This window comes from Typopeltis vanoorti, chromosome 16 (assembly GCF_054136105.1).
Source record: "Typopeltis vanoorti isolate ZY-2024b chromosome 16, IOZ_Tvanoo_1.0, whole genome shotgun sequence".
Taxonomy (NCBI): domain Eukaryota; kingdom Metazoa; phylum Arthropoda; class Arachnida; order Uropygi; family Thelyphonidae; genus Typopeltis; species Typopeltis vanoorti.
This window is the reverse complement of record NC_143564.1, coordinates 65,506,271-65,520,608: the sequence shown is the minus strand read 5'-3', so window position 1 is coordinate 65,520,608 and position 14,338 is coordinate 65,506,271. Positions and strand designations below refer to the sequence as shown.

The window sequence follows — 14,338 nt, the reverse complement described above, 5'->3', positions numbered from 1 at the left end:
GGCAAGCGATTCTATTACGATTTCAGCATACCCTCAGTGGGTATCTTTAAATCGTATTTTTTGAAGAACTTCTTGTAACCATTTATTACTAAGGTGGCACACGAATTATTATACAATCATTAATCATGCTTGTAGACTGAATCGAATCAAGTTTATTCGTTGGATGGAGAACTGGGATTTATTAGCTGTCACTCTTACTCTCCGGAACTTTTTTACAGCATTACTACTGAGTACTAGTTATGCTAGTTATGTCGTTTCCATATTATGTCATGTACAAGGCTCAATTTTTATTTACTCCCAGAAAATTAGCATATCCTCTCCCATGTCGAAAAATAGAAAAACTGCCGGAGAAATACACGCTCAACCGGCACAATACATGGCTCAGTACTTAATAATATTCAACAAACTCAATATAATCTGATAATCATGAAAGGTTCATCCAAGAGTAGTTTTTATTTTTTTATTTTTTGCTTTGACGGCAAGCCTTATAAAGTCGCTGAAGCTCATTTAGAATAGGCTTTTACAAACATCCATGTCCATGTCTGGATTCGAACTCAAAACCCACTGGATGGAGAGCCGAGTTTTTCAGAATCATTAGAAGATATTAGTTCGTTTGTTCTCATACCTGAAGTTCAAAATAATGTTCTCATTCGAGAATAGTTTGTGTTCTCTTTGCGTTCTTGAAGACAAGATACTAAATAGAACAATGTGTTGAGCACAAAATTACCATGAATCGAACGAATATTTATCTCATTATAACAATAATACTTTAGAAAATTATCACCTGTTTGTTATTTGCGATATTACTTTCACGGTACATATGATTCCTAATAGATCATATATAGTATGATTGTAAATTGTAGCCGAAACGCTTTAAAAAAACGTTTTATCAAGAAGTTTAAATTTGCTATTTCACTGTTAAACGATAACACTCATATAACACTATATATCTTAGTCTCTTAGGAATTGAATATTTATGCCTGCAGTTCGTATAATGCCAGCTGTGAACTGCTGACTGTTGGTAAGCTTGATTTAGCCTAAATGGTATCGTCAATTACCAAATTTCAGTCAGATACCAAAATTCTGCAATTTTGGTATCTGAAATTCAAATTGTATATCTAAATGCAATTTGAACGAATAGTGCATTTATGGTAACCTTAAAAAGGGAACATTCTTTTGAAATAGTTTGCATACCACTTTGATATCGTCTTCCTTTATGATCTTTCCTTCTTAAGGAATTATTTCCCAATCATTCTGTTAAGGTACAATGACCAGACTCTTTAAGCTGTATCATGTTCTAATACATGATGAAACGACTCCAAGGACACCGATATATACCATCCAAAGGTCAATAACTTATTAACAGGTAAATGGACCATTTAGGTTTAATGCTGCCATTACTAGGTTTCTCCATCTGTTTCTGTCCTAGGCTGCATCTGGTGGCAGTCTGATTGGACATCAAGGAGAGGATTTGGGAGATCAGTTGTATCAAATCTGAAGTTTTCATTTCCAAGTTATCTCATTTTAAGGCATCCAGAAATTAAACATACTACCATAAAAAGACTGGGTTGTTTTAAATTAAACACAAGCAACTACTGCTATAAAATGAAGGTATTGGGTCTCTGGAATGCATGTTGGATGGGTTGTATTTTAGAAGAAAAACAAGAGAAACCTAAAGGAAAAACTCTCTATTCTACGACTAACTAATAAATCTTCTGGTTTGATAGCAGAGAAAATAAGCTACCTGAGAGGCTATGGTTTCGTATTTCTGTGGGTGTGGATATTTGTGAATGTCTTCAGATGGAAAATGGTTTTCATCGCCTGTGCGAGACCATCATCACCACCATCCTGATTATTGGACTCCTGAAGTAGATCGAAAATTTTACGTTTGGCATCTAAAGAAACAGTATTATCTAGCCTTCATATGTATATGTATACTGTAGGTTTACAACCTTCCTTGGGTGAGATTCACATTAAAAAATAAACATTTATCTGAAAAGCTATTATAAATGATCTGTCATAAGAAAAACAACAAAATTCTTACCGAGGGATGATCTATTGGATCATTAACAAAAAGGAAATCAGTGTATTTAACTTCTACATCGGATATTTCTCAGCTTAGACGTATAACGAAGTTGAGAAATAATTATCTGAGCTGCAGTTTGCAACTAGAGACTTCAGTTCTCTACTCTCAGCTGTCGTCAAGAAATTATGCGATCTTTTCAAGGATTGGCGAGTTACTTTTAATTAGCCACTGATTCGTATAAAATTTACTTAAATATCTATAGTATTATCGTATTGTTGAATGAAACAATGAAGACATTGACTCTGCTTTTATGGGAGTACATATTTACTTTCCACATGCCAGTAATCCTATTAGAAATCTCTTCCAGACTCTGCAGTTACCCTCAGGCCACATTGGAACGAGGTAATCGGGAGAACAATTCGCCGCTAGTAAAGCTTCCGGGTTAGTTGTCTGATGGGTGGTGGACACGCTTTTAATGTCAAATTAAAAACTAGTTCTCTGCACTTTAATCTGCGCTGTTGACAACATCTCGCTTCTGATGTAGGTAGCATTTTCGAAGACGGAAGCATTCTGTGGTAGTGATCGCCTGTTATGATGGTCATCTGGATTATTATCTTGTATTGTTTGGATCACCAATTGTATGCTGCTCACGTCATTAAAAATAAATAAATAAAATAAATGCTGCATCAATAAACCACATTCATATTATCTACACGCCCATAGCAGGAACCATGTTGGCCGTTTTCAAAAGAAAATAATTCCATTTTCTAGATTTGAAGACGAATTTTATTTTACAGTTGAAGTATGCTTCAAAAATAATTCACAAAATATCTCGACGTGCCCGTTATAAAATATATATGATTTATGAAGCGGTATCTTACGTTCATTAAAATGTATTTAAATAAACTGTGAGCAATAACTTATAATAATAAAAATCTTAAATGTTTATTTAATATTCGTATAAAAATGCTATGTGAGTGGAATTTTCATTTCTAGCAGGTTGGTTCAAAGACCCGAGTGGGCGACTGGCCATATGGAGGAATGTAATTTGAATCGGTGTTTGTGTCGGGTAGTGAAGTAACCAACTGAAAACAACGATAGAAACGTCTGGAGTTTGGAAAGTCTGATGGGCTGTTTTCTAAATATGGGTGTAGTTATAAAGCGGGAAAAGTGACGCAACAAACAGTCTGTAAGGGTATTTTTGCTTTGTTGTTGGACCTGCTGACTGTATAAAGTGGACTGATGATCCCCAGAAAGAATACATAATAGTACGAGTCAGTATATAATTGTGCACAGGATTATAAAAGTAGGAGTAAAGGCAGTTAAAATTTTCGTTGTTTCCAGAAACTCATTTTAAATCTAATTTCACTGTAAGGATTTACAAAGCTATGCATCATTATTATTTCTATTATCACTGACACGATTCTTGACCAGAGAAAATGCTAACTAGAAAGACTGTAAAATTCATTTAAGAATTGAATAGTCTTTAAGACAATTTAACTTTATTAATATAAAGTGGGTCATTTGTTGCAAACGTTTCGAAGAAATTTAACCAGGAAATTCTCAAGAGAACCATTATATTCTTTTTTATGTTAGCTGTTGTCACGAGAATGCTATGAGCTTCATTAGAATCGTTAGCGTATATGAAACAGGAAAGGATTCACTTCGTTAATTTGCATATCATTCTAATATTATACATTTTTAGAAGATAAGCTGTTTTGTGGACTGGCTGCATTATTGTTATAAATTAAATATGCAGTAATTCTGTGGGAAGTATGAGTTTGGAGTATACCAAACATGGCATATACTGGTGAGCGATCTTGTTTCGTTGTGAAGACGATAAAGAATCACTGTAATAAGTTTTTTTTTTCATGCTAGTTGTCCTGGTTGGTAGAATGGATAGCGATCCGGCACCCTGCTTATGGGAGGCCTAAATTGGTTTAATCTCTGTTTTGCCTATAGAGCACGGTTTCCAGATTTCTAATTCTTAGTCCACACATTTCCTATCTAAGATTAGCATGCAACCATTCGGTAGAGGATTGTGACTGGATTGCCATTATTCCCAAAGAAACACTATTTGTATAGAAGTAAGGAGTCCCTATCTAAGAACAAAATGGTTCGAAGCCTAAATGACAAGTTCATAAATGTAGTCAGCTGAATATTCGTTTTCCTTTCTTTCTTTTTATTTTATTTTATGTTGCTATGTGACTGGAGCGAGTCAACAGGTGAAACGAGCCAGGTATTCAACATCTATTTTAACAGATATTGGGTATATGACGAATAAACTAAGCTAATTTCCTAGCATTTCTCATGTACTGTGCCTTTTTTGAGCAACTTGATTTGTTAAACCAATCTCCCTTCTAAAAATTGTCATCCAAATAGGTGCAAATAGTGTGGAAACCTTCACGATAAAAACAAAACCATATTTTACTTTGAGAAACCAATCACTGACCTTCATAGTGCAATACTAGACCTGCTTATGGAAGGGATGTAAACAAAGCAGTATGAGAATTTCAGCCTGGGATAGAATTTTTCTATCCATCCAGAAAGACAACATTCACTTCCTGTTTCATGAAAAGATGCCCAAAGATTTGTAAAATGGACAAATCTCGCAAGCTTTCCCTGTCAGTACAAGTTGCTCTTACACAGAATGCTTTAGGATCCCTGAAAGGGTAGAAAGCTTTTTGCCAAATAGTAGCAATTTCACATAAGCGATGAAATCTCTATTCGATTACCCTCAGTGAGACTTATTGTACAACATTACGAAGTTAGGAGCTTTTTTGTTATGGAATTATATTCACTCTTTAGAAAGATTGGTAGGTTTAGATTCTAATTCGGAAAATCTGCATTATAATTAGCTGAAAATATCTGCCCAGAAATAAAATGTTTGTATCCATGCATAAAGTTAATTCGTCTTCATTAAGATTTTCAGAATATCCTTACCATAATCATTTCGAATAATAAACCTGTTGAATTGTTTGCGGTTATATATGTAATATGTAGGGTCACTCTCTGAATTACTTAAAAGAAAAGATAATAAATAAATAAATTATCTAACTCATGTACTGAAAAATTCGGTCTGAAGAACACAGCGTTGTTACTTAAGAATACAGCATGAGCTGCCATTAATTATTAGTTGCCATGACATCGCTCCATTTTTATAAATTAATGTTTATAAATACGCAGAGTACATTTATAAAATAACTCACTAATTGACTAAAATTTTTGACTAATTTCTTTTATTTTAAAATTTATTATTATTCAGTACAGTTATCAATGTCTTCAAAAACTGTCACTATATAAAGATTAAGCAAAACCATTTGTCTCAATCTAGCTCAACTCACCTGTAATACCCGTTTCGATAGACCTGTCTTTTGAGCTAGCTGTTTCAAGTCTTTGGCATCGGGATTCTGATTGATGGCAAAATATGACTTCATTGTCCGAAGCTGGTGGTGTTTGAATGAGGTTCTCATGCGCTTCGTACGAGATTGACTGTTGGAATGAGTGCCGTGGGCATTCTGATTTGGTGTCCCACCTTCCATCTGAGGAATGTGAAGACTGCATCCAGAGGGATCGAGCACCGGGAGACCTGCGGTTATCAATAACAATCTGTTAGTAGATATAGTTCTTTGTTTTTTTTTAAATATAGTTATTTTTATTTGACAGAAGTGTTGCACATCCTATAATTGTAGTGCTATATAGTACCAAATAATGACGGAAATCTTTCAAAGAAATGTCCTCACGCACTCGCATATTAATCATATCAGAGATCAATTGTGATCCGGGTCATTAAAAGATGGAAAAGAGATGAAAAAAAATGGAAAATAACTAGGCACACCACACAAATTGACAGAAAGGGATAGGAGAGTGTTAAACTGAATACTGTTTATGTCATAAATCCTACGCCTTAGTCTACCCGGAAAGCTGTTGTAACCAAGCCATAAACCACTTCAAAGTGGGCTCTGGTGTGGCTTATGGATTTAAAAATCAAATGGACTAGATATATGGAGCTACTTATTACTTAAAAAGACTTATTACTTTCATTTATAATCTGATATTTCACAGACCAGTTTAAAAAAAAAAATATATATATATATATATATATATAAATATATATAATAGTGGGGATTTAGATGATGTGAATCACTTTATTCTTTTGGTTAGCCCTTCTTGGTTATTACTGGTTAATAAACTACGATTGAGCAGAACATAAAATTGTTTAAGGCGTAAGGCGACATAGAGGTGAAGCGGAAGTGCGCTGTCTACAATAAGAGAGAGAAAGAGAGAGAGAGAAAGTCTGTTACCATCAGCAGTTTTAAACCAAGGTGAAATATGAAAAAAAATTACAGATCATTACATATAACGCTGTTATATTCCCAGTTATGGCTGGCTGGCAAAGTTGCAGACATTTCCGTTTCTCTCTCTCTTTCTCTCTACGGGATAGGAAATTAGTACCTGGTTGAGAACACAGCAGGGGAGAGTTAACGTCTAAAGCAACTGCGATAAAATCATAATATACCAAAAACTATTCTTGGATCTGATATTAAAAAAAAAAAAAATAGAAAAGACTCTCAAGTGTAAAAAATTTTAGTGTTGATAACGAAAATGGGCTGTAATTTTGAAGAAGTTAATTTCTTGATATTTATTAAGTAAATTTAAGTATGTGTGTAAATATATATATATATATATTTACACACATACTTAAATTTACACACATACTTAACACATACAACAGTATATATATATATATATATATATATATATATATATATATATATATATATATATATTTACACACATACCAAGTTAAAGATACCAAGCTATTTTAAATATAAACCTGGATTTTTACTTCAGTCAAATTTGCGCCTGCAAGTGTTGCAAGTCTAGCTGATCCTGCACGTAGTGCAAGCCAAGGCAATTCGTGGTAAAGGAAGAATAAGCTCTGATCACTATTCTTAATATTTACCTTTAATGCAAAGCACATCTCCTGGAGGAGATGTATGATGCTATGTATTAAAGGCAAGGGGCCACTATCCAGACCGGTTTTGACCTTTATTGAGGTGTATTTTAAGTAAAGACCTCTCTAAAAATTAGGACGATCCCTAGACCACTCCATAGTGGCCGAAACACCGTCCAACTCAGCGTTGTTACACTCAGTGACAGGCTCACCCCGTCACCGAGAAGAACTTCTCAGCGTTGGCTCTACCCAGTGGCAGGCTCACCCCACCCCACCACCAGTCAGAACCATAATCTCAGCGGTGGCCCTACTCAGGGACAGGCAAAAATCTATCCTCAAGCAGAGCCTCTCAAAGCCAGCCCCACCAGTTCCGACCTCTATCGAGGTCTCATCAGTGGGAGCCAGGCTAAGAAATACTAAGTTTTAAGTAAATACAGAGCTTATAAATATTTTACGAAAACAAGTTACCATAAGGTGCTTTGACCTTATTAAATAAAAATCTCAGGATGAGAGATAGATGTAGAAAGATTTTTACCTTGGGTATAATATATGTTAAAGATACCAAGCTATTTTAAATATAAACCTGGTTTTTTACTCCATTTCCGAGCTTATTCTTCCTTTACCAGCTAGCTGCCTTGACTTGCACTACGTGCAGGGTCAGCTATACTTGCAACACTTTCAGGCGCAAATTTGACTGACCTGTCTGTTTGCTTACTTGGGAAATGGAGTAAAAAACCAGGTTTATAATTAAAACAGCTTGGTATCTTTAACATATATTATACCCAAGGTAAAAATCTTTCCACACACACACACACACACACACACACACACACACACACACACACACACACACACACACACACACACACACACACACACACACACACACACACACACACACACATATAAAAGACGGAAAGCTTTCAAAGGTCACTTACTAGCATATTAGTCATATTAAAGCTCAATTGTGATCAGCGTCATTAAAAGATGGAAAAGAGATGGAAAAAACTGGAAAATAACCAGGCACACCACACAAATTGACAGAGAAAGGGATAGGAAAGTGTTAAACTGAATACTGCGTTTATGTCATAAATCCTACGCCACAGTCTACCGGAAAGCTGTTGCAACTAAGCCATAAACCACTTCAAAGTGGGCTCCGGTGTGGCTTGTGGCTTCAAAAATCAAATGGACTAGATATACTCTTCAGATACATCTCATGGTTTGAGCTACTTATTGCTTTATAAAAGCAAAAGCAACATCAAGGAAAATAAGTATAGTAATTTCAATATTTAAAAGAAAAATAATAATAAGCAGAAAAAAACAACTAAGTTTAGAGGAATTCATTTAATAAATACACGCTCTAAAATGTAAAGTAAGATTATTAAACGAAAAAAAAAATAATAATGAAAAAATACCATTTTATATAAAAAAAGACATTTAGAGAAGATCACTTTCTACGGAAAAGATTCTGCATTTTCCTCGAAATTGCTTATTAAAAAAGAAGAAATTGAATTGAAATAGTCCAATTATAATATTTAAACTGTACTCACAATTTGACTGGTATAAAAATATCCAAATACCTTTTTTTAGGAAAAGAAGTTCAACAATTTTCAAATGACTGTTGAAAATAATAGTCAGAAATGCACTCAGTTTCATAAAATAATAGGATAGAATAAAAATCTCGTTTGTTGATTTAATTGATCATAATAAAATATATATATATATATATATATGCTTTGCAGTACTTACACTTGGGTAATGGATGAAACAAGAATATGATTTCTTGTAAAGTTTAATATGTTATATTAAACTTTACAAGAAATCAAGACATTCATCTTATTATAAAATATAACACGAACGAAACAGGCTGAAAAATTTTAAATTTGGCAATTTATTCCAGTTTTAAAATAATTTTTTTTCTCTTTTTTGAAAAAAAAAACCTCATGTTAGCGATGTTATAAAAGGCAGGTGTTGTAACTACAGAAGTCTCTGCTGCTTTTTATACTATTCGTTATTTTCGTTCGCTACGTGAGACATTTCAAAATTAATATTTGATTTCAATCTCAAACATATCGATATTTTCAGTTCCGAAATAAATTAAATTTAAATTAATTTAATTCGAAACCAATTTAAATAACAATAGTTCATAGTTTACTGTTATTTAATAATATCAAATCTTAAATTAATTTATATTCAATAATTAATAATTACACCTATTTGGGACGCGCTTTCTGATAAGGTTGCGTGGATGATGCCTGTTGATAACTCAAGGTTTCTGATTTCAAAAATTGAAGGAAATTTTGTTTCATGTTTCACTTATACGGTTTTAAAATATAACATGCTTTAACCTTGAGAAAAGTTACAATGTAGCAATTACTTTATGTAATTAATTTTCTCAGGGCACCTCATTAACACAGATTTCTGCTTCATTAGAATTGTTACAGCAAAAATGTGTTCAAACCTTTAAGACAAACTCCATTTACCTAACAAAGGCTTTATAATAACTTCGATTGAATTACCAGTATTCAGGGACATTCAACTACTGAGATTACAAACAGGGTATTGAAATATTATCACGCCTATTTATACACTGACCAGAAACTAGTTTTAGACAGTCATAATGGAGTCTTTGTTCATTTTAAAGACAGGAGTTGACTATTTTTGCTTCATCGGGTACTAAGGAATAAGGGGTAGTTAAAATATTTAAGTAACTATCGTTTCTATTGATTGTCGGCTGTTAAATCAATTATTAATGAGTAATAATTTACATTATAAAGAAGAAAGCAGGGTGTAATCTGTTGATTTAAGTCTTTCATTCACTTATTAATGCAAAAGTGTAAACAAGGTTAAAGGTCACCCGCTCTTCATCTGTTTACATGTGTTAATAACTGGTCTCTTAAATAATACTAAACATTTACGTAACATCTGATTGTGGTGAAGTAAATTTAAAAGCCAATACACGAAAGAAAAGATACTAAACAGCAGAGAACAAATCACGTAAGGCATATGCTAGCATAGTATTAGGTTGTAGGTATCTTGATAAGAAAAACGTATGCTCAATCTGCATCAAATGTAAAGTGAAATTGAAATTTTAATGAGGAGACCGCATACTCAATGATTTGGTATACGGTATGCTGACTGTAAACTGGTGATATTCCAATCCATTGAGCTATGGATTCGAATTCTACCATGGGTACAAGTGTTCGTAAAGGGTGGTATATGAGTTTCATTACACTTTAGCAAGGCTGAAGTGACTTGAAAGAGTTCCACGTTTGTTTGGTCTTTAGAGCAGGATTTCCTGATTATCTAACAGGCAGCTCAGGTGGTTCTAGTTGTTCGGAATTACGGCCAAAGCAGCTGTAGTTAGGAATTTATTGGCACAAGGTAGCTAAAGCTATGGAGACCCACGTATTACGCTTATAAGTTGTATGTAGTCTCTGGCCTGCTTGCTTGTTTAGTGGGATAAAAAAACCCGAGTTTCTGGGTGTGTGTGTGGGGAGGGGGGAAGGAACCTTCCAACTCTGTAAGACCAGCTAACTTATCCTCAGATGAAAAAAAACTCTTATAAAGGTTCCTTGCCACCTATTTAATCGTTGGCCCGCCTACTGTACTAATATTAATACGTGTACTATCGGTTTATATATTTCGTAGGTGGAATTCATATAAAAAATGCAACAAAGTATCTCAACAGAAAAAAGAGTGATAATAACAGAGCAATGTTTGACAAAGAATTATCCTAATCGATACTACATATCATAAAGAAAATATTATCCCTAAAGAAAAGAAAATAAAGAATAAGTTTTAAAAATGATGCAGAAAAACAGATTTAAGCGTTTCTAACATCGTGTTTCTGAATGTTTGTGATGAAACATTCAGTATGAATGTTTCATTACGAAAGGCGAATTTGTAAATGGATTCATAATAATATTTATCAGTCCAGTTCCAGTGGTTTTAAGGATCATAACAAAATTTCTCTACGTTGAGAGAGAGAAAGAGTATTGTGGGGGGGGGGGAAGGTTTATAACTGAATATTAGTAAAAGCTGTTGTTTTATAATGCGACGATAACACAGTGCAATACAAGAAGGGGGGGGGGAAGTGGCCTGTTACTGGGCTATCTTTAGCCCTTCTAAACCGTACCTGTTCCGAGGATAAGGTGGTTAGCCGTATGCCTCCCGGTGTGCCCTATGTCTGAAGATGCGTGTGTTCACGGGGCCGGTTTGCCTGCTTGGGGGAGGAAAAACCCCAGATAAACTGGGGAGAAAAACGCTGCTATCGACGCCCAAGATCGCTAACTTGGCTATGTCCGAGAAAGATCCTTAAGCTCTTCACGTCAGCGACGGGAATCGAACCCAGGACACTCCTTTCCCTGGCATATGGTTGCGAAACGCATAGCCACTCGGCTAACCCCGAGGATAGGAATCTTGTAAAGGTCTGAATTAAAAAGAAGAGTATTATTCTTTTACCTTCTAAGACGGAGTGAGTTATTTTGTGGCCGTAATGTTTTAATATTTCATTCTGTATATAACACAAGACAGTGCTTTCAATTTAGGGACTAAGACTTGACGTGACATTATGCTTGCATATGTATACATGAAGCATGAAACAACAAATATCGCCATACACGCAAGTAAGTGACTTCGCTTAACATTATTTTTAAGTGAATCTCTCTCAAGAAAGGTTTTAGATATATGTATAATACACCGTGCGTAGATCAAGATAATCTAGAAATCTTTTCCTCTGGAGACAAATTATGGAATATTTTCAAGCCACGTTTAGGCCTCCTATAACTAGAATGGTGATTGTGTCACACCAGGTGATGATATTCATCTATTACCCAACAATTTGTACAGACATCCATACCACGGTGGGATTCTAACTCCTGCTGTTGGTTGTGCAACAGAGACATTATCCACTCGGCCAATTGACGGCAAAATAGGCACTAGGCGACGATATTTTCCAACAGCATGCTTTTTTTTTTCATTTTCATTTTCTTTCTTTAATTTTCTTTTCTTCTTTTCCTTCTTTTTTTCTTTCTTTTTTCTTTCTTTTTTTTTTTTTTTTTGAAGACGTGATTGCTTAATATTTCTTTCTATAGTTTGAATATAAGAAAAAATGAGACCTAGAAAGGAGGGCTAATATTTCTAATATTTGTACTAACACGGCACTATGTTGGGCAATACATAGCGAAAAAATATAATTTATTAAATGTATTCATTGAGCCGGCATTCCTTTATGGAGATTCTAGTTATTCACTCTATATTTTCCCGGTGTTGTACTACCTTACTCCAGTCCTGAAGATACTTTCAGGCGCAAACTTTGTTTGCTCACACTTGGATAAAGGATTAAACTAAATTTATTATAGTCTGACCAAGTGAAAAATAAACTTTCAACATCTTTCTCTAAATCCAGAGTAATTTATTAAAAAAGTGGCACACCTTTTGGCAACTCCTATAGGTAGAGATGACCTTGCTATTGCTTCTGCCTGGTATATCCACATCTGGGCCTGGCTTCCACTGAAGAGACCTCAATAAAGGTCGAAACTAGTCTGGGTAGTGGCCCTTCCCTTAATGCATAACAAATCCGCAAGGAGATATGTTTTGCATTATAGGAGATACTGAGATAGGAGTGATGTAAGCTTGCTCCACCTTTGCAACGAGTTTCCCGGTGTTGTACTACCTTACCCCAGTCCTGAAGATACTCTCAGGAGCAAACTTTGTTTGCTCAAACTTGGATAAAGGATTAAACTGAACATACGTTTATTCTGTGAGTCTAGAGATGAAGTTTGAATGGAGAATACCTCATGCGTGTCTTAACAGTTTAGAGGAATGTGAGGACATTCTATTTGTCCATTCTAATAAATAGCTGCCATGGAAATAAGTATAAAAATTTCATTTATGTGAAGTAAACCTATCTCTGAAAGGAAAATAGAGTAAATCAGTGGGATGAAGGGATTTATTTAAACTAACTGCTCCTTTCTGCATGAGAAGATTTTCTTAGCGTGCTCTGGTAGCACAACCTGTCCACTGGAATGTAAGTTTACAATTTGCTGTAAAGGAAATAAATATTTTTGTAGAAGGAGAAGTGTTCGAGTCGATCGCTTTTGAATCTTCAGTTATAGTAGTACACAAAGTAAGACATTCACAAACTCCATGCACACAACGAGATTCGAACCCGCAACCAAGTTGGTTGGAGAGCGAGTATGCTAACAACTCGACCAATCAGGCTGGCCATTATCAGAAGCAATGTCAGATTTCTAAGAAGTCGCAACAGCTACTTGGCTGGTAGGGCCATTAATCTTAACATGAAAGGGAATATGAGACGAAATGGGACTTGAAAACAATATTTCAAATTTCAGTGAAAGTAAGCAAATTAATACAATACATTATCTGCACAAAAAGCTACCGGAAAAATTATACTTCAGTACATATTGTGATCTGTGGCAACATATCTGAAACGAGTTTAATCTATTTTCTTGTCTGACAAGCTCATTCAAAGAAAAATATGTATCACTAGTGCGTTTTTCATCATGAAAGAAACAGAATACTAATTGCGGCCATCTGGGATATAAACAACATAAAAAAAAAATCAAACAAACTCGATCCTGCCACAGCGTGCTGTGTAACAGCTAAACTATTTTATCACACCCTAACTTCAGCTGCCGAAAACAGAGTCTCCATCCATTACAAATCTTCCTCATAGTATGTAATGACACCTTCCTCTTAGTCAGCTCTCGATGCTCTTTTAAACGGCTCGGTCGGTCCAATGGCACTTTTTCTTTCTCCATACTATTAATTCAGTTACATATATCAATATATAATATGCAAACTATTTCCGTGTTTTTCTAAAACTCGTCTAAAATTTTATAACTTATAGTTGTGGCTCTCGCCTCATATTTGAAAACATTTCACCCTCTCTCTCTCTCTCTCTTATCGAGTTTCTATGATTGATTATGGTTTTCCCATTATATGACTCTCTGTAGAACTGTGTTCTAATCGGTATAATCAGATTTACAACAGCAAAATCATGACTACGGAAACCATTATCAAGTTTTTTGTGTAGAAGTCAATGGACATTTACACGGAACTTTAAGCTAAAGGTGGGTTAGGTAGTCTCATAGCTAGAGGGAAGCGTTATTCTCAAAAAATTATTTTCTTTTCTATTAATTAAATAAACTGTAGAGAACACAGACGTTAATGACACAATGCACATGAATCATGCATGATTTAATTGTGTTCTCAAAGGCGTTTGAAATTGCGGGATAACGAGTTACATTTGAAATGGATGACCGAAAACAAAAATTACAGCTACGAGAAAATATTAAAAGATGTATGTACAAAAGGCTATTGCTGTTAAT

At 34.7% G+C, this 14,338-nt stretch overlaps 1 protein-coding gene across 1 annotated transcript in view; it reads right to left on the bottom strand.

Annotated features, from left to right (window-relative positions):
• Nucleotides 1-14,338, bottom strand: part of LOC150098086 (LIM/homeobox protein Lhx9-like) — a 100,480-nt gene that overhangs the window by 979 nt on the left and 85,163 nt on the right. Inside the window, exon 3 of the mRNA XM_090406244.1 lies at nucleotides 5,371-5,615. Coding sequence (XP_090262370.1) covers nucleotides 5,371-5,615 — 245 coding nt within the window. The remainder of the gene's footprint in view (nucleotides 1-5,370; nucleotides 5,616-14,338) is intronic.